The sequence below is a fragment of the Mytilus edulis genome, chromosome 9 (assembly GCF_963676685.1).
Source record: "Mytilus edulis chromosome 9, xbMytEdul2.2, whole genome shotgun sequence".
NCBI lineage: Eukaryota > Metazoa > Mollusca > Bivalvia > Mytilida > Mytilidae > Mytilus > Mytilus edulis.
In genome coordinates this window covers 27,276,947-27,299,101 of record NC_092352.1, presented here as the reverse complement: position 1 = coordinate 27,299,101, position 22,155 = coordinate 27,276,947, and the positions used below count along the sequence as shown (strand labels likewise).

General features: G+C 32.0%; 1 protein-coding gene across 1 annotated transcript; it reads right to left on the bottom strand.

Moving 5' to 3' along the window:
* Positions 1 to 15,936: 15,936 nt before the first annotated feature.
* Positions 15,937 to 21,960, bottom strand: LOC139487963 (fatty acyl-CoA hydrolase precursor, medium chain-like). Its single transcript, XM_071273244.1, has 3 exons — positions 21,913 to 21,960; positions 16,823 to 18,349; positions 15,937 to 16,290 (listed from the first exon to the last, which is right to left on the bottom strand). Exons 2-3 carry the CDS (start codon positions 18,337 to 18,339, stop codon positions 15,993 to 15,995), a joined length of 1,815 nt encoding a protein of 604 aa, XP_071129345.1. The 5' UTR covers positions 18,340 to 18,349; positions 21,913 to 21,960; the 3' UTR covers positions 15,937 to 15,992.
* Positions 21,961 to 22,155: the final 195 nt, after the last annotated feature.

Below are 22,155 nucleotides of genomic sequence, written 5' to 3'. Positions count from 1 at the left end.
AAAAATCACGTGTTATGCGGATAGTATGTACCAGTATATATTTTCCGTTCCATATTTCACAGAACCTTAATTGTGAAATAGAGTCCCATTAACTACTTTTTACATCAGAGGCCCCTGAGGGGCCTCGGGTGTATTGCCATCGCCTACTTTTCAAAGATCTTCAAAGATCAAAGAGATGCATATTAGTGTTGGGATAATAACCGACATTATGAACCCGCGGACATTATAGTGCAGAATAAAATTCCTTGTCTCTTCTTTTATATTTATGTTTCAATGGATACTCAGATTTTTTTAAATGCAAATTAATAATATGAAAATGTTTTGTCGTTAGAAATATTCGTATATCAATCAAACGATCTTCAATATCAATGATGAGGGGGGATAGGAGGGGTCCTGATCCCGAAATCCCGGACTTACAAAAACGAATTCCCGAGGTCCCGAATTTAAATAAAGTAAATCCCGACGTCCCGAAATCCGAAAAAAAGGATTCCCGGATCCCGAAAGGGTCAATCCCGAAATCCCGACCTTAAAAACACCCGATCCCGGAGTCCCGATAAAGGTCCTACCCCCCCTCAATGATATACCGAAATATTATTGTCGCGGTTGAATACCACCTATGCATATTCATCAAGTGAGCAAGAGCGAGAAGATAAACGAGAGAAAATCAATTCACGCAATTACACACAGAAAGGTAATTATATTTCAATTATTTGAAATAGAGTAACATCTTTAAACCGTTTGTAGCATATTTGTCTATAATATTAACGAAGCAAAATCAGGAATATTTAATCTGACACAATATTAAAATAATTTGTCAGGCCGCGTCCCCTTCAGCCATTTTGAAAATACCAGCAGATTGGGTAGGAGTAACAAGAACCTGCAAGGCCCTTAAAGATAAGGTTACTTTCTTTGTATTCTTTAATGGAATCAATTTTTTTTTCTTTTTTTAAAGATCTCAACAATTTTTGAAGTTAAATTTCTTTTCTTCGTAAATAACAAGTAGATTGATCACTTGGAGTTGGACACACACGTGGAACTATTTTCTGTTTTTTAATTAAGGTGCTGTTTCGGATTTTCGCTCCTTCTCCGACTTAATTAGTTACTTGCATTAGTATATTTGAATAATTATGTCCCTTGACTAGAAAAAAAGCGGATTTTGTTAATGAATTTGTAAGTAATTCTTATCTATACTATTAAACGAGAAGACCTCATTTTTGGTGTCGCTTCTCTCCTTTCCACAATAAATTAATCAACACGCCTCTGTGTCCTATAGGTACAGTGCATAGTCGCATTTGTCATCCATTCATATGATTATTCAGATTGAGTTATTTTGGGAGAAAAACGAGAAAAAAGGCATCCGGATATTGTCCCGTCATTGGACAAAATTTTAAGTCAGATTAGACTTCCGGTTTGCGTTTTCTGTATATTTTTAACATACATATACAAAGAATAAAGTGTATTTTCAGAATTCTATCTGCAATCATTTTCAAGTTTACTATCCACGGCGGTCACAGAGTTTATTAAATAGAGAGGGTCTGTATACTATATCAATGACCACCATGGATCGATTAGTAAACTTAGAATTGAAAGTAAATACACTATATTTATATAGTAATGAATGTTCATAATATACAGACAAGGAATTGTATATTTGAATATACAATTCCTTGATACAGATAAGCGCTAAAAATATTCATGTGAACTTTTGATACCTTTTCTGAAATTCTCCAGTCATTAAATCTTTTACAAAATTCATTGATTACAAAAAAAAGAAGATGTGGTATGATTGCAATGTTGAGACAACTCTCCACAAGAGACCAATATGACACAGAAATTAACAACTACAGGTCACCGTACGACCTTCAACAACGAGCAAAGCCCATACCGCATACTCAGCTTCAAAAGGCCCCGAACTGACAATGTAAAACAATTCAAACCAGAAAACGTGCGGCCTTATTTATGTACAAAAAGTGAACGAAAAACAAATATGTAACACATAAACGAACGAAAACCACTGAATTACAGCTAGGCTCCTTACTTAAATGTTCATAACATACTAAATGAAAATTATGTTCATATTGAAATTGATAGAAAACCAAAAATTGGGAATTTTGGAAATAAAGGAGGAGGGATTAAAAAAAAAAAAAAAAAAAAAGCATTTTCCTGTCCCAAATAACCTATATATGACTTATGATACTTTTGCTGAAATTCTCCAGTCATTCAATATTTTACAAAATTCTTCCAACAACACTTTACATACTTTAAACTACGCTCTGAATGCCCGCGATTTCGCGGGTGTGTTCTAGTATATAATTATTGGTTGAAATAATTGTATTTTATGTAATATTCAGAGAATCTTCGACTTCTTATTCTTCCAATAGAGATGGACTATTTTTGAGTGTCAATTATGACTCTTGCTCGTAAAAGCAAGAGTCTTATTTTACACTGAAAGTGAAAGTGAAATGTCAGAATTTACTAGCCACTAGATATATTTGGAGAATCCTTACAGTTTTAGAGGTATATATAAATATAGATTAACTGTTCTGTTTTTTAAGTCTTCCTTGTAGTATTGCATAATTTTGACCATACATGTCACTAGTCCAAATAATTATGACGTCTTGAAAGGCTATTATATTTTTTTCTTTGACGCCTTACTTCGACGTCAAAGAAAAAAAATATAATAGCCTTTCAAGACGTCATAATTATTTGGACTCACATGTACATGTATTGCCAAAATTATTAAGTTGTGTAACCATATCCATGTAAAATTTTAGGTATTTGAATTAGACATTTGTTCACGCATACATGATTACTTGAGCAAATACAATCAGTTAAATTTCACTACGAGCACCCATGAGATCTTAAATTGAGCAAATATGATCACTTACATTTATGAATAATTACATTAGATGTATGTTTCATTACTATACGTTATTCTGATTGGCTAACGGCACATCATGTGTTATTCCTTAAGCTGTTGTATCACTCATTAAAACTTCTAATTCATGATGACACGAGGTCTCACAATAAAGTGCACAGGTAAATGAAATAAAAACTTGATAAAAGGCGTGTTTTCATGATCCTATAGGTAAAAATGTAATTATAAGTATTGAATGCTTTTTTTTGTAACTTTATAGGGTTGTAAAAGCGTTGACCGTGTGCACATTTTAAGTATAAAGCGCTTCCGCGCTTCATACAAAATGTACTTCGGTCAACGCTTTTACACCCCAATAAATTTACAAAAAAGAGCATTCAATTCTTAAGTAAAATTTTAGCTAGATCTACTCAATTGAGTTAGATATATCAATTTTGAGACTAATCTAAATGGTTATTTGAGCACACATGTGGCTATTTATACTAATTAGAGCGATATTGGGATTCTACATGTCAGTAAACTTAGCAAATCTTTATTGAGTCAAACCTATGAGCCCTATACCCTGCATATGACTGCAAGAGATATTTTAAATGTTTTCCAGAACCCTAGATTAAAAGTTGAACTGCAACATTGCAAAGGGTTAGTGTATTATTTTATTTTATCAAAATGTTAAAATTGAGAATGAAAATGGGGAATGTGTCACAGAGACAACAACCTGACCAAAGAAAAAAAAACAACAGCAGAAGGTCACCAACAGGTCTTCAATATAGCGAGAAATTCCCGCATCCGGAGGCGTCCTTCAGCTGTCCCCTAAACAAATATATACTAGTTCAGTAATAATGAACGCCATACTAATTTTCAAATTGTACACAAGAAACCAAAATTAAAATAATACAAGACTAACAAAGGCCAGAGGCTCCTGACTTGGGACAGGCGCAAAAATGTGGCAGGGTTAAACATGTTTGTGAGATCTCAACCCTCCCCTATACCTCTAGCCAATGTAGAAAAGTAAACTCATAACAATATGCACATTAAAATTCAGTTCAAGAGAAGTCTGAGTCTGATGTCAGAAGATGTACATGTAACCATAGTCTAGAAAATAAACAAAATGACAATAATACATAAATAACAACAGACTACTAGCAGTTAACTGACATGCCAGCTCCAGACTTCAATAAAACTGACTGAAAGATTATGATTTCATCATATGAATATCAAGCACAATCCTTCCCATTAGGGGTTTAGTATCATACCATCATAACATATATGAGAAGAACATAACCAGTGTCATGCCAACAACTGTTTTTTAAATGAATGTGTTTAGTTCCGATGCAAAGACCCTATAAGTGAATTAATATTAACGCCAAAATATGCAATCTTTAATGACCTGACAACAGTATCGTTACTAAATCCCTCTTAATAAGTCTATTCAAAGGTTTTGTTAGTTTCTGAGGTGAATACTGACACCTTTGTGCTTTATAAAGAATATTTCCATAAAAAATTGGATGTGAAATACCTGAACGTATAAGAAGTCTGCATGTTGAGCTATATTTACGAATAATGTCCTTATACCGCTAATAAGATTTAGTAAATGTTGTGACTAGTTTGTGATATGGAAAACCCTGGTGTAATAATTTTTCAGTAATACATAAATTTCTCTCGTTAAAATCTAAAACATTGTTACATACATGAGAGAATCGTACAAGTTGAGATACAGTGTATATAAACACAGTAAGATGGTGACAAGGGAACGTCACCATCTAAAAATGGATAGTTAACGATAGGAAATGAAAAATCATCTCTTTTATCATAAATTTTAGTATGTTAAATGTTTAAATTGTTTAATGTTTTTGTTTATTTATTATTCTGTGGAAATTTAAATCTCAAGAATCTTTCTGTGAGTTTGCATGAATAATTCCATGTTTTAATTTGTACCAGAAGCCCAAGTCACGCATAAGTTAACATGGATTTAAAATGTCCACGATTAAAACCACATGTACATGTATATTCTAGATTATTCAAACAAAATGTTCAGCAACATTTAAAGGAACCTTTCTATTTTTAATTCCCAAACATAATTGTTATTACTTAAACAACTTTGTTTTAAAACAGTTTAGATTTCTATCAAATTGGATGAGAATCCAGGAGTTTTAAAGGGGGAGGGGTCTAGCAAGTCAACATTTTGGGTAAAACTATATAAAAAAAGGACTACGCATTTACCATACATGGAGCTCCTCGAAAAGGGCAAGCCTTCAGTTCTTTCCTCCCCCCAAAAGTCTGCCTTAGCAATTTTAAACACTCTTAAGCTGTCTATTCATGTAGCTGTACATTGGAGCCTATGAGACTACAATCTGAGTAGACATCTGAATCACAGAAAATCAACCTATAGATATATTCATGTATAAATTGATAATTAAATTTTAACCAATTTATACATTTTTTTAAATTTGTTTTTGACAATTTTTTGTTCATTTAAAAATATAGGGACAACAGAGTTGGTGTATGTGGGTTCGATTCCCACCCTAGGCATTCATTTATATTGGCTGGTGCAAAGCGGGCAGTTTAGCTTAGTGGCCCCACACTGACTCTGTTGTTCATATGTCACTTAAAAAAATCAGGCGGCCTTCTTCAGGTCTTGCCATCTTTATTTTTATATTTGTAAATCATACACAACAAAACTATTGAATAATTGTGAAAATTATACCACAGATAACTATGGTAAAACTTTAATTGTTGTTGGAATAATTAAACTTGGCTGCCATCCAAGATCCAAAAAGTTTTTATATTGATGAATTATATATATCAGATTTGGATTCTTTTGGTCACAAAACATTTTGGATGGTAGGTGGTGGCTAAATCTTAATTCTTAATTGCTTAAAGCTTTCGGGTCTGAAAATTGCCCAAAATCATCATATTTTGACAAAATTTGGAACATAAAATGTACCTTTATGAAAAGAACTGATTTATTGAGCGTTATGACTTTAGAAATAGACCCATTTGAGAAACCAAATTGTGAACTTTTTGGAGCTTTATGTTTAACTTTATATTTTAGGCCATTTTGGACAAGAAGTGAAACTTGTCCTTTGAATCAGTGGTTTCACACTAATAACCATACTATATATACTAAGTATCTTATAGAAGATAGCTCTTTTACAGTACATTGTTAAACTTAAAGATAAATTTATACCAACAATGACCAATATTAATGATGGGATGAGATTATACATGTATATATACTGTTTTATATTGTTACATGTACAGTAGTTACTGTACATACATAAATGAAAATTAACACCAAACTGTTGTCATAATGCATAAAAAAAAAGAAATGAAAAGGGTGGTATGATTGGTAATCTGGTAATCAGACACCAGCCCTATACAAAATGACAAAAAAGAAATAAAGCTTACCATACAACACTTTTACAATCAAAAAAACTATACATACATCAGTAAGAAATAGCCATGAAATTTAAATGACAAATGTTAAACAATACATACAAGAAAACTAATGGCCACATCAATGTACAAACGGAAAATCAAGATATACACCAAAAAATTACAAGCCCTGTTTTACATGCTTCTTACTAAGGACCAACACATTCATATGGTAGTTGTGTTCTATATGTGTGGTGCAAAATTTTCTCATTGCTTAAACCAGTGGTATTCAAAGTATTAAATCCAGAACAAAGTAAAAAAAGACTAACAGTTGAAAAACTATCCAGATGTTGTGAAATTCAATTAACAAAAATACCATCATTAGCAAAAGGCTATCTACATGTACATATCATATATTGTAATATTTACAATGAATCATTTAATAATTAGAAAACAGAACCTACAATGTACATGTATAGCTGCAGATTCTTATTTTTTTTTAAAATATAATGGATAAATGATTGACTGTGTTGCAATAAAACCAAGATAACTCAGTGAAGCTATTTATGAACATTAAAAAAGTTTTTGTTGACTGCAACAAAAATCTAGAATAAGGGATAGTAATATTGCTGTGTTAACATCCACCCCATTAGTGATTGATCCAAAAGCTAAATGTTCCAGAAAGTAGAAGACCTGGCCATGGATACTACATGAACAAACATTGTTAATAAATGTCATTTGTAGAGCAGGATCTGCTTACCCATCCAGAGCACCTGTTGTTTTTAGTGTACTTTTATTTGTCTGCATGTCTTTTTTAGTTTTAGTCATGGAATTGTAAGTTTATTTTCGGTTTATGAGTTTGCTGTTCATCTGGTATCTTTAGCTCCAATATTACAATTTGTCCGTTTTAATATGATTGTCTTGAACCTCCTTAATATCATAGTTCACTGAGCATTGGTGAGTGACTATATAGCTACTCGAAGAATTGTTTGCTATGTTAATTCTCTATTGTAAGTTATATGCTAACTATTTTTGTATGTGTGCAACTATATGGTCATAATGCAAATCTAACAGTTCTCATTTGACCACATAATCATTGATAATTCACAAAGTTAAGTATCCTAGTTCAAGTCAGTATCTCAGATATAGCATAGCAAATTATATTATTTGTACTATATTGTAAGGTGAACATATCTGTCCGGCAGGTATAATATAAACACATGTCATTTATCAATAATTCAACACAACTTGAGGTCCTCTGATGTTCAGTACTTCAGTACTTTGATTAAGTTACTTGCAATCAAAATATACCTGACCATAATTATAAATGTTTCACAAAGTAGAACAAATTTGCATAGTTTATCAATCAAAGGGAGGTAATTAAGAGCAATTTATATTTTAAAGATATTAATATCATATTCCTGAATCTATTTCATAGTGAAATTTTTCCTTGAATCTTACGTTTTATATTCATTTATATTAAATGATGACTTACATGTAAAACATGATTTAATAAGACAGATAATATTTCAAGGTAAATACCATCCAGCTGTTGAAATTTGCGTTTGTTCCAATATATTCTTATGCTATGATTTATCTGATTTCAGTATAATCAACAACTTCATCTTTGTCCCCAGACAAAACTATCATCATACTCAAATTCTTCCATTACTGTTTACAGTAGCAATGCAACTATATTTCTACCTTTACGTTTTGATTTAGATCTGAAAACAACTCACCTTTACCTTTATTTCACTAAGTAATACCTTATTTTATATATATTAGATTAATCATGATATTATTTCACAATTATGATCTTTGAAATTACTATGGGTTTCTTTCATATGTTTCATGATAATTGTCTTTTTAAAAGATGATATTTACTTGAATATTTCAGGACATTATTTTCAATGATAATTTGTGAAATTATTTCCCATTATAATACATTTTTATTAACAATTTAGTTTTAATTCAAATACACTATTATTATTTCGTAGCATTTGTTAAGATTAAGGGTTTTTTTTAATATAACTATTCGTAAGTTTAACTACCCAGATAGAATTTCACGGCAAAGGAAAAAATATCCTACGGAAATATTTTCCTCTGATTCAAAAAATATCCTAGGGAAATATTTTCCTCTGATTCAAAAAATAACAACTGCTGTGAAATTTTTTCCACCTGTTCAATTTCACCCGGATATAATTATGCTTTACACATGTAGCTGTAATTTAGTTAAGCTTTTTTACTTTCATTGATGTCTTCTACAAGACTATTTAATGTAATACCTAAAATAATAAGGTGTGTGAACATAAGCATTTAATTTTGACGTAACAATGATTATAATAAACTCGCATAACATGTTTCATTTCTGAGCAATTTAATTGTACACTTTTGTTTAACCCATCAGAGATGAATATCATTGTTGTACAATATAGTTCATATAAATGTATTTACCATTCTAAATTTTTCAACTATAAAATTTTGACCAATCTGCTAATTTGTGCTGTAAACCAGACACCTTGCGATTTGTTATCGATATAATTATGTGCTAATCCGATAGTAATTGAGGGATACACACAATTAAATACGAAGAAAATAACTTAGACCTACCAATAATTAAAACTTCAGCCTAAATCTAAATTGACCTACAGTATCAAAATAAAACTGTTTGACCTTCAAATTTTATTGTTTGGTTGTATTTATCAATTGTTGTTGTGTAATGACACCCATTGAGGTTGAAAATCCTCCCTCCCCTTCCATAATCCCTTTTCACCAATTAGACATATACTCAGCACAGAAAAGCACCATATGTAGATAAGTGATGTATACATTTTCAAATAAACATAATCGTTAACCTTCACTCATGTATTAGAATTTAAGAATTGAATGCTTCTTTTTGTACATGTATATGTTGGTGTGAAAGTGTGACTGAAGGCACATTTAGTGCGAAGAGGGTGAACACTTTTTGGGGTCAAATTTTAATACAGATAAAACTTTCTTTATAAATGCAATAGTTAACCGTTTTGGGACTGTTACTAATATTTGAACTCCAAGTTTGGATAAAATGGTCATTGAAAAATCCATTCTATATATTCAGCTTTAAACCGACCCATAAGGCATAAAAAGAAACAATCAAATTATGTCTCAGAATTGACAATGTCCATCTTGACATCTCTAACATGTGAACCTACTACACCTAACTATGTTATATATGGGGAACTCGGTCGATACCCTCTTAATATTGATATAAAAATCAGAATGATATCATATTGGATAAGAATATTAAAAGGCAAACAAGAAAAACTATGCTTCATTGTGTTTAAATTACTGCTGAAATTAGAAAATGATTCCACTTTAAGATCTTCATGGCTAAATTATATTTCCAACATTTTTAATGAATGTGGTCTCTCCTACATATGGAGTTATCAAAAGTTTTACAATTATGATTGGCTAAAACATACGATTAGAACTACTAGTCTCCAAGACAAATTTATTCAAACTTGGAGTTAAAATATTAATAACAGTCCTAAAACGGTTAACTATTGCACTTATAAAGAAAGTTTTGCCTTCGAGAACTATATCAACAAGCTAGACGATAAAGACGTTTTCACTCTTTGTAGATTTAGAACCGTAAATCACAAGCTCCCAACAGAATCTGGTAGATGGAAAAACATACCCAGAGAAAATTGAACTTGTAACTTATGTAATAGTAATGAAATTGGAGATGAATTTCACTATATTTTAGAATGTACATATTTTTCCGAAGGAAGGAAAGAATGTATAGATGAAAAATTCTGTACCAACATTAATACTCTAAAGTTTAAAGCAGTTATGAATTTTTCAAAACAATCAAAACTTAAAAAGCTGTGTACGCTCATTAGCATCATTAATACAAAAATTGATTCTCTCTGATAAAATGGAATCCTCCAAACCTATGCATTCTTTTCTTCTCTATTTGCTGTAACCTCACCATGTTTTATAGTATTATTATGTATGTCTATGTATTTCTGTATACCATTGTATCAACATAGGTTCTTCAGAATAAAATATATATATAATTTTAAGCCTCTGTTTAATTTTGCCTGTAAAATTGCGAAAATGTTGCTTTTCATTTGGTGCAAATGAAACATAACCTTGTGGTGCAAATGAAAGATTGGACTTTTTAAAAATTGGTGCAAATGCAATGCGCCAATTATAACCATAAATTGTTAAGCTGCTTCGATGTTTGGACGCATCGATATCGGAACTTTATATTAGACACAATTGAAACTAAAAGAAGATAACTGATTATTTCAAGTCATACATCCAAAAGTAAATATTGCATAGGAGATAGTATTTCACTAGTACCGTGATACATTGGCTTTCTTTTAAAATTCACAAATAAGCCTAAAATTGTTGGTGTCCTCCGACAACTTTTGCAATTATGTCGGTAAATTTCTGGTTTCAGATATGGCCCCAGCCAGTCAGAAAAAAGACCAGCAATATCGGACAGGTGACCAGTCAGATCCCCAAAACTACAGATCAATAACTATATTAAGCTGTATGGGTAAACTTTTTACGTCAATTTTGAAAACTTTTTGGAAAAATATTTGTTGTTAAATGAAAACCAGTTTGGTTTCAGAAAGGGTTATTCCACTATAGACAGCATATTTACTCTGCATATTTTATTTGAATTACTGAGACAAACAAAAAAGAACTTTGTTGTGCTTTTATTGATTTTGCTAAAGCTTCCGATACAGTTTGGAGATCTGGTCTTTGGTCAAAACTCATTTTACATACAGTGAATGGGAAGATGTATAACACTATATTTTTAAAATATATATAAAAATGTGAAATCACGAATTTTCAGTGATGGGGAATATTCAGACTACTTTCCATGTAATGTAGGTGTAAGACAAGGCCGGAGAAAATTTATCTCCCATACTTTTTTCTATGTATTTAAATGATTAAGAAAGCTTTTTTCAGAACAAAATAAATGGTTTGAAATCTTTATCAGATCAAATAGAGAATGAGCTAAATATGTATTTAAATCTGTTTGGTGTGTTGTATTGTACGCAGACGACACTATACTTATGTCAGAAACACAAGTAGATCTACAAAAACAATTAGACGCTTTAAAGAAATATTGTGATACATGGAAATTAAAAGTCAATATCCCTAAACGCAAAATAGTAATTTTTTCTAAAGGTAGACCACTACAAAATGTTAGTTTTAAATATGCTGACATTGCGTTAGATATTGTTGAAGAATTCACATATCTTGGTGTATTATTTTCTAGAACAGAAAGTTTCACAAAAGCAAAAAAGGCACAAGCTGATAAAGCAACAATGGCTATGTACGATATTCTAAAAAAGTGGAGATTACATAATTTAGATATTAAAAGTCAGCTAGAATTATTTGATAAAGTAGTTAAGCCTATATGATATGGTGTGAAGTCTGGGGAATGGGTAACACCTCTGTTATAGAACGTGTTCATCTAAAATTTTGTAAATTACTGCTTAATCTTAAAAAGTCCACGCCTGAGTTTATGATATATGGGGAACTTGGCCGATTCCCACTGGATATTTCTATTAAATTACATACTATTTAATTATTGGGAAAAGCTTGTAACTGGAGAAGATAAGAAACTTCCTGTTATTCTATACAACCTTGTTAGTTGTAGTTATAATGGAAATTTAGCTTGGTTCAAGAATGTAAAATATATGCTTGATAATTGTGGACTATCAAATATATGGAACGCTAAATATTTTATAAGTAAAAACTGGTTACATAATACTGTTAAATTAAGATTAACTGATCAGTTCAGACAGAAATGGTATGCTACTGTACAGAATTCTCCAAAAGCTATAAATTATAAGTTATTCAAAAATAGTATAAATTTCGAAACTTACTTTTGATATTTTAGATGACAAAAACATTGCTTTTTTTGTAGATTTAGAACTTTGAACACAAAAATTCCTATCGAAATTGGTAGATGGCAAAACATTCATAGAGAAAATCGTATTTGTACTTTGTGCAATAACGGTGATATTGGCGACGAATTCCATTACATTTTAGAATGCTCGGCAATAGGCGATAGTAGACAATTGCTACTAAAGAATCATTTTATAAACAGACCAAATATTTTAAAATTTCAAGGTCTCATGAATAGTAGCAATACTTTGGTTTACGAGAATAAAGATATATATATATATATGACAATAGCAATTAGCGCACTAATGATGTAAATGAGTGAGTTAAATATTTTTGGTTTTTCTTTTCGTTAAGTGTACCCATTATTACTATTTGTTAGTGATACAGTTAATTTCGAGTGTATGAAAATCTTACCTTGTTATGATAGGTATACAATTAATGACAACCGATTTTCATAAAATTTTAACAAACATTTAATGTCCACATAAATACATGACCAGGACAGTATAAATCCAGACTAATGTCATACTGTGTATTACGTAAAAAATATACCAACCAATCAGTGAGATTTAAACAAAATTTGAAGACTTTTTCGGTCAGTTAGTTTGTAATCCAGACATTTAATTCCTTTAAGTCCTTTGACTGTTATTCATCTTATACTTAACCATGCGTATTTAATTAAACTACGTATTAAAACATAGGACCTTGTGTCTTTATTTTGCTTGAATTTATAAAAAAAATGACTGAACTCGCGGACATCTTCGACAGCTAGGTCAAGTGGTTAGGGCTAATTAATTCAAAGGCGGATTTAGGGGGCTCAGGGCCTACCTTTTGTGGAAAACATTTGGTTGATTATATAGGGAATAACTGAAACATAACTGGAGGGGGTCCCTTCTCATAAAGATTTATGGATCCGCTACTGTAATTGGTTTTGCATGATCGATTGATTGATTGATTGATTGGGATAATTTTTTGATCGATTAATTGATATTTGTCTAAAGCATCCATTTTCGGAACATAAATAAATTATCTAAAAAAATAACTATTTGCATAAATGCATCCAACAGGGGGAAAAAAGATATTCTGAGTTTTAAAAGCACATAATTTCGATGAGAAATATATTACAAATTAATCATGGCACAGAGGACCAGATGCATATGACAGATAAAATGATCGGGTGGTCATCGCCAAAAAAAAAGTGTATTTATCGGTTTAATAATATAGGGTTATTGCATGAATATTGGGGAATATTGTCCCAAGTAGAATTTTATATTGCACGAGCTTTCGAGTGTAATATATGTTATACGAGGGACAATATTCCCCAATATTCATGCAATAACCCTTTTATTGTATATTAATATAAGATTTGAAAGTAAAACTTGGTTTAAACTAAGATTTTGTTGTTGATGACGTCATAAATTTTGATGATTTATTGCACTAGTGCAATATTAGAATTTATTGCACGCTAACTTTTGGTTACTTTCTGTGGGAAATATTATATTGCTATGCAATAAAATTGATTATTAAACCGATAAATACACTAGTGCAATAAATCATCAAAATTTATGACGTCATCAACAACAAAATTTTAGTTTAAACCAAATTTTACTTTCAAATCTTATATTACTATAAATTAACAGAGTTATTGCATGAATATTTTTCTCTCGTAGAACATATATTACACTCGCAAGCTCGTGCAATATAAAATTCTACTTGGGACAATATTCCCCAATATTCATGCAATAACCCTATATTGACACGCAAGCTTGTGCAATATAAAATTCTACTCGGGACAATATTCCCCAATATTCATGCAACAACCCTGAAATATGAACTAGCTGAATACATTGTAAATAAATAGGAGCATAACAAGTACAAACACAACTACGTTATCTTCCCCAAACTATTTTCAGTTTGTCATTGAATTTATGCTCTAAAAGGTAATCCTAGTTTGCGTCACAGGTGACTCCAAAGGTTTCCCTTTCCACAATGTTCAAACTTTTGCAGGAACCTAGTTTGCGTCACGTGTGACTCCAAAGTTTTCCATTCCACAATGTTCAAATTGTAAACAGGAACCTAGTTTGCGTCACATGTGACTCCAAAGGTTCCCTTTCCACAATGTTCAAACTGTTAACAGGACCTAGTTTGCGTCACATGTGACTCCAAAAGCTTCCCTTTCCACAATGTTCAAATTGTTTACAGGAACCTAGTTTGCGTCACATGTGACTCCAAAGTTTTCCATTCCACAATGTTCAAACTGTTAACGGTAACCTAGTTTGCGTCACATGAGACTAAAGCTTGTTAACGGTAATCTATATAAAAAAGAAGATAGATGTGATATGATTGCCAATGAGACAACTCTCCACAAGAGACCAAAATGACACAGAAATTAACAACTATAGTTCACCGCACAGCCTATAACAATGAACAAAGCCCATACCGCATAGTCAGCTATAAGAGGCTCCGAAATGACAATGTAAAACAATTCAAACGACAAAAACTAACTGCATAATTTAAGTAGTTTGCGTCAGACTCCAAAGGTGCCCACTCCACAATGTTCGAACTGTTAACGGTTACATATTTTGCGTCCCATGTATAACTCTCACTATACAGATAGGACGGATTCTAAAACAAGTTGTTAGCTTTCTACGATGTACAACCCTGAATCATATTTGTCATTGAGTGTTATAGGGAGAATGTGGTTTATTCAAATTTTCTTTCTATTATGATATTCCAGAGCATTCGCATCTATTGTGATTTTTGATAGAGGGTTGCTGATTTCCAAAAAGCTATTGAACCATGAGTTACAAATGGTTAAGTTGATGTCTTCCTTTTAGAAGTTTTATGGTCTTCTTTTTCTCCACTGTGATATTATTACCGATTGGAATCACTACCGAATATTTACTTGCCATTGTCGTAACTAAAATCCATCCTCTTTTCCTCGAATTTGACATACCCGAAAAATAGTTTATCATCGCATGTTTACTTACACGAACAACACGACGGATGCCACATGTAGAGCAGAAAATGTTTATCCTTCCAGAGCACCTGAGATCAACCCAGGTTTTGTTTTGGTGGAATTCGTGTTGTGACGTGTTTGGTTTTCTGTGTTGTTGTTCGTGGATTATATAGATATAGGAAGATGTGGTATCATTGCCAATGAGACAACTCTCCATCAATGTTTTGTTTTCTTGTTTTTTCGTTTTTTCGTTTTTTCGGCCATGGTGTTATCATATTGAGTTTGAATGTCTCTTCACATATCTAAGTAGAATGTGATATCATAAAGTGATCACTCGTGTCAAATATATTCGTCGGCTCTCATATCAAATACACTTCCATTTCAAAAAAAAATAAAAACCTCGCACAAAATTGTTTTTTGAAACGTCAGGTGTTGTTTTTTTTTTTGGAAGGTAAATGTGAGGGACTAAGTCATTTCATTTCTGTCGCAAAATTCTATAGGATGCACAAAGTAAACATTTTTTTTTATTATACCACCGATTGTGCTACGATGTGTCTCTCAACACTTTATGAGAACACAATCTGCTTTTGGTGGGGTTCGTGTTACAGTTTTCTATGTTGTGTTTTGTAAACTGTTTTTTGTTTTTTGTGTTTTTGTGTTTTTCATTTTGCCATGACGTTATAAGTTTATTTTCGACTTGTGTAAGCCATATTATCAGACCAAACCGTAACTTTATTAAAAGCCAGTCCACATCAGACTTTCTGAAAGAAAACTTTGTCGATTTGAAATTTTTTTTTAATTAAAAATAATGCTGTTCATGTGTGCTATATTTATTTTTTGGCTGCCTAAAACACAATACGTTTTAATCATTCACCTTATAGTTTTTTCATGTAATGGCATTTTCGTTTTCGGGTATTCATTCTTAATGAGAAGTTGACCCGTTAAGCTATGATACGCTTGGTGCATTTGAGTAACACTTTTTCTATTTGAATTATTTGTTGACTCGTCAGCTGTTGAGTTAATGAGTTTAGGGATGTCTATGAGCCAGAAATCTACTCTGTCTTTGTACATATCTTTGTCAGATGATATGGTTACATCCAATATCTGATAAGCTTTGTTACTCTGTGTATATGGTGACCAGCTTGGAAGTATCTCATCATTCGGATCTCTAAAAAAAGAAGATATAAACGGTTAATGACACTATAGGGATACTTTTCAAGCGTGAATACTTTTTTTATTGATTTTTTTATTCAAATTTTCATTTTACATTTTTTTCAAGGTGGTAATGCAGAAAGAAAAACAAAACAGGTTTCTAACGATCATTGGATATTTGTGGCGTCATCGAAAAGACCTCTACGTGTTTCTGTGAAAAATGCAATTACAGTTTGGTCGATGTTCTAATGGTATTTGTACCTGCAAGTCCCGACTACCGATGTTTGTCGGTATGAACAATATGTATTATATAGATATGTGTCTGGTACCTGCATCTGCTAAAAATAATCCTATTTTTCATTTATTAACTCTACCCCTGAAGATGCATGGTATATTTACCACTGAATGGTAAACAAGCGTCAATAAAGCAGTGCATCCATGCATATTGAAATCTCCAGTTTCCATTGCAAGATTAGACACCAACTTACTCAGATAATTTTGGTTCCTTTTGATGGCAAAGAAACTTTTTTATCAAGAGTTATACCTACCCGTATTTTGCAAAGTTGGTCCAGTATTTCATCACAGTTAAGCTAAGTGTTAAATCTTCAGATGTGTTTGAAAGGAAATTATAAAATGGAAAGAGTAATGGTATTTCTGATGCATGGCTTGCTCCTTCAAACCACAATGGTACTCTTTTGCTGAGGATAGTTCTTTTGGTACTTAAATATTGAAATGTCTTTGATGATGGAGTTCCTTCAGAATGAAAATTTAAAGTTTCAACAGTTTTACTGTAGAAATAAATATCCCCATAATAGTAAACGCTGTTCATACTGCGGTATAGTCCTAAGGAATAACCATATTTTTGACAAACAGCAGGTGCTATTTTAGCGTTGTTGTTGTAGTCGTCCAAAGCCATTGTTGTTGCTAAGTGATCACACAATATAGACCGAGGAATTCCGAGATCTATGTTAAATCGATATGCTTTTTGTAACCTTGTCAACGGATTACCCAGAAGTAAGGAGCCTTCAGAATTAACGTTACCAACAATCATGTCTAATGAACGAAAAAACATGTAAGCTTCGGAAGACCGGTTCTTCAGAAGAATTTTTGGGTGGTCCATAAGCAAATCTCGATCTACCCTTGGCGCAAACACGAGAAAATCGTGAGGGTCTGTAATTGGTAAACTGTACAGGTAGTTGTACGCAGTTTGGACATCAGCGGCCGATTTATTTTTCAGACATTTTATTTCTACAGACTGCTGTGGAGACGTACACTTTAGAACGTTTATAATCCTGTTTGTGTAATATGTTATATTATATTCGGTTGCGACAAAGGAAGTTGATACCCCGCTTTGTGCAATCACGCGGTTAAATAAACCTTTATTCTGTGGAATCAGGCTATGTAAAGAAACACTAAAACCGCCAGCCGATTCTCCAAATATAGTAATGTTACTAGTATCTCCCCCAAACGCTTCAATGTTGTCCTTAACCCATTCAATAGCCATTTTCTGGTCCCAAAGTCCATAATTTCCGACAGCATTTTCGTTCCCAGTACTTAGAAATCCAAAAACACCCAGACGGTAGTTCACTGTGACTATAATGACGTCACCGACTGAAGCCATGTATGCACCATTATATAACATTCCTGTGCCAGAAATATACGATCCTCCATGAATCCAAATCATTATAGCCTTTTTGGCCACGGACGAAGATTTACTGGTTGGGACATAGATGTTAAGAAATAAACAATCTTCGGATATGGTATTGTTAGGAATGAATCCACTTACTATTTCGGAAGGTTGTCCCTGAATACAAGCACTACCAAAATATGTAGCGTTCAATGTTTGATTCCAGGAACCAAACGCAACAGGTTTTTGAAATCTTAGATCTCCCACCGGTGGTTTCGCAAATGGAATACGCCTGAATTCATTATAAGTGTAGTTTTTAGGACCAATAACCTTAGACTGTTGCAAGCCAGTTATTTTCCCTATTGAAGTATCTATGGTTACCGTGTTCTGACAAACTGCAAGCGACACATACAGAACAAAAATGAGTAAATGCAGCATACTGATTTGTCTGAAATACAAATTAATCGAAATGTAAAGGATGATGGCGTCTCTTTGGGTTTCGATCATTGCTGAAAGCCGTACGGTGACCTACGTGTATAGTACTTTCTACTTCCTCTGGTCTATCGTAGAGAATTGTTTCAATGAAATTTTGACTACATCCCTCTTATTTTATATATACATATGTAATATGAATAGTGCTGAATTTAAGGCTTATCAAAGGTATATGTAGTTAAATTAGTTATATATATTATTTTAAAATGTTTTTATCAATACGTAAACATTATTTAAGGATTTTTTGAAAGATTTAAAGCTTGTCGACTATTTTAAGTTTGAACAGAGACCTACAAAACTAAATATATGAATGAGTTACAGTGACACAATTAATAAACAACATTTGGTTTGTCAGGTGTAGTTCATATTTAATTTGGGGTTCTATTCTTCTTCTTCGATTCCTTCTTTAATTGGTCGTCTTCTGTAAGCCTGACTTGAAGAACCTTTCTACGTACAAATTGCTTTTATTGTGAATTTTGGAAGGGCAATCAAATTATGTTGTATCAAGGTCACTGTGCGTAATCATACATTATCAATACGGACTATTATCTGAATACATATTAAATAATGTTACCTTTATCAACAAAACTTTTTGCACAGAGGCATACTTTGGAGGGGGAATGGGACCCGCCCCGTATATGATACAATCATAGAATTTTGGTAAGTATCACTCCAAACGGTAGCTTGCAACACCCCACTTTTTTTCAAACTCAAGGATCCGCTCTTGCCTCATTAATGTTCAAAACAAAAATCAAACCAAAAAAAAGATATAACGGACAATGACAACGATAACCACATAATTACAAGCTCTTGGATACTAGTACATAGAATATATTAAAATTTTTATTTTTTTATTTTATTTTTTTTTATTGGGAACTAGCTTTAGGTATAAAAGCGTGTACTCTCAGATCGGTGCTTTTTGTCTTAAATATTTTTATAAGTTGTTTTTGTGTGCTGATTATGACTCTAGCCATATTAATGTTACACCATTGTCTCATATTCGGGAGTGTTGTACACCCGTGTTTAACATGTCTTATGTTAAAGTCATAAGAAACGAGTGACTGGTGAAAAATAATGTTCATCCAATTCTTGAACCAATGCATGTATATATCATAAACTTAGTCCTCTGTGCACGATTTTATCATTTTTAACGCAAATATATCGTATAATCGTCAATTTTTTTTTCTATCTGTCTGTTATGATTTAACATATATCACTGTGTCTAAACCACACCGGCAAAATTTGCTCGGACTCGATGGTATCTAACATCCGACACAATGACGGAACACCAATAGACAAAAGAAAGGTAGGTTTCTCCTTATTTTTTTATTTTTTTTATGATATCGAAGAATATATATAAATATACAACTATTTTCTATTGTGAGATGCAATATTTTCTACAACCGTTCTATATTAACGGAGAAATAAGTCAAAATGCATGTTAAAATGACGAATTGAGTAAACCTTGCCTCGAAATTGTTTAATTTCTCGTTAAATTGTTCACATTGTACGGAAAGAAAGGTACGGGAAGATAGATATTGACACGGAGATTGCAAATTTAGTTATTATGAGCATCTCCATAATTGTATCTCTGTGTATGAAACGAAAGAAATGGGTCATGTCAAAATGGAACTGGCCGGTTTCGTTAATGTTGTTACTACACAATCACCCGGATTCGTCTATATATATCACCCGGTTTTTTTATTTTGTTTTTTGAACAAACAATTTATGAAAAGAAACTTTGGCACGGATCTGAACATTGTCTTTCGAGAATTTAAATATATATATATTTATTGTAAAGTATACTTGGCGTGTTGTAAAAAACATATGCATATTTTTTTTTGATTTGAGGTTTCATATGACTTTAATAAACCTTTCCATTCCTAAATAAAAAAAATTAATAAAAAAAAGTAATGTATATATATTCTTCGATATCATAAAAAAAAATAAAAAAAAATAAGGAGAAACCTACCTTTCTTTTGTCTATTGGTGTTCCGTCATTGTGCCGGATGTTAGATACCATCGAGTCCGAGCAAATTTTGCCGGTGTGGTTTAGACACAGTGAATATGGCTACTCATTAAATGACGTGTTTTGAAGCCGAAGTTTACCGATTGTCACCTTATAGTAAATAATCAAGAAAAAGCATGGATATTTAGCACGTGTTTAACATATACAATCAGGTAATTGTTTATTTTTAATGACCGTGAGATCCATACGTATTGCTATCACCGGATTTTTACGAGGAGGGTCACGCTTCGGTCACTATGCATACGGAAAATATGTCGGCGAATTGCTTCCTGGCAGCAAGCAAATAAAAATAAGTAAACTTCTTCTAAATGTGGACAAATTAAAGAATTTTCCTCAGAAAAAAGTATATGTACATAAGTTGAATAATGAAAACTATCTATTTAGTATTAAAAAACATATGCATATTTTTTTTTGATTTGAGGTTTCATATGACTTTAATAAACCTTTCCATTCCTAAATAAAAAAAATTAATAAAAAAAGTAATAAAAACTGTTTTTATTTTCTTTATTATTTTTTGAAAATTTATGATAATTTTAACCTCAAAATCTAATTTCTTCTTATCAAAAAGTGATAAAATGCTGCAATTTTATCAATTTCTCTTATTATTTTTTACATTTAAATACTTATAAAATGATTTAAATAGTTATGAAAACACCTATTGTTCTTATATATAAACATCTATTGAAATATTTTTGTTGGCGTTCCAGGAATAGGTAACATATAAAATGTTGGCATTCGAGGAAGACACCGTCACGCCACGTTCTACATGTACCTGTACAAAGACCGAAACCTGTAATTAAGAAGTTTGTTTATCTTTTTTTTCTTTCAATTATTGTTTTGTACATAAATTAAGCCTTTAATTTTCTCGTTTGAATCTTTCTTTATAGCTTGCTATGCAGCATGTGTTTTGTTAATTGTTGAAGTCCACGTATCATGATGACAACGTCATTTGGTCTCTGGCGGAAAGTTGTCTCATTGGCAATCAAACAACATCTTCTTATTTCTAATCTAATTTTTGACAAGTACATAAAGAATGTACACATGGTGGGCCTTAACATGTTTTGATTGCTTAACCCGCCCCAACCTGGGACAGCGATGTAAACGCACAACAGAATAGCAAACTGTAAACATCAGTTGAAATGGCTTGATCCATCACCCTGACACGAAGAATAATTAAAAGTTAATAACAAAAAACATACGTCATGTACATATACAACAAATTTTACAACCATTTAGACAATTCAAAATTTGTTTGATGAAGAAAGCATTGAAAAAAAATACAAAATACAAAATGTATGAAACACCTGTTGGTGAATGTGTCATACATTCAACAATGATCGGGTGTAACTTTCGGTTGACAGTCTTTTTTGTTTTTCCGTTCGTTCATTGTTATATAGACGAATAAAATGTATGAGTCCATAAGTTCTGGGACCTTAAACATTTCGTTGTATAAGAAGCAAAACAGTATTAAGTTAGAAAAATACACTCACCCACTGACAATGACTAGTTGCTTTAGTGATACAACTATGATAGCTGATAATAAACGATAATGTGACGAATTAGGACATACAAATGAAGATATGGGGATGATAGTCACAAGACAAAACCGAATTAAGTATACAGTAACAATATAAGGACTTTCATGGCTTCTCTACTAAATTTAAAAAAAAACCGGAAATTCACACTCAACTGATTAATCTAATTTAAACATATTCATATATATGTAGGATTTG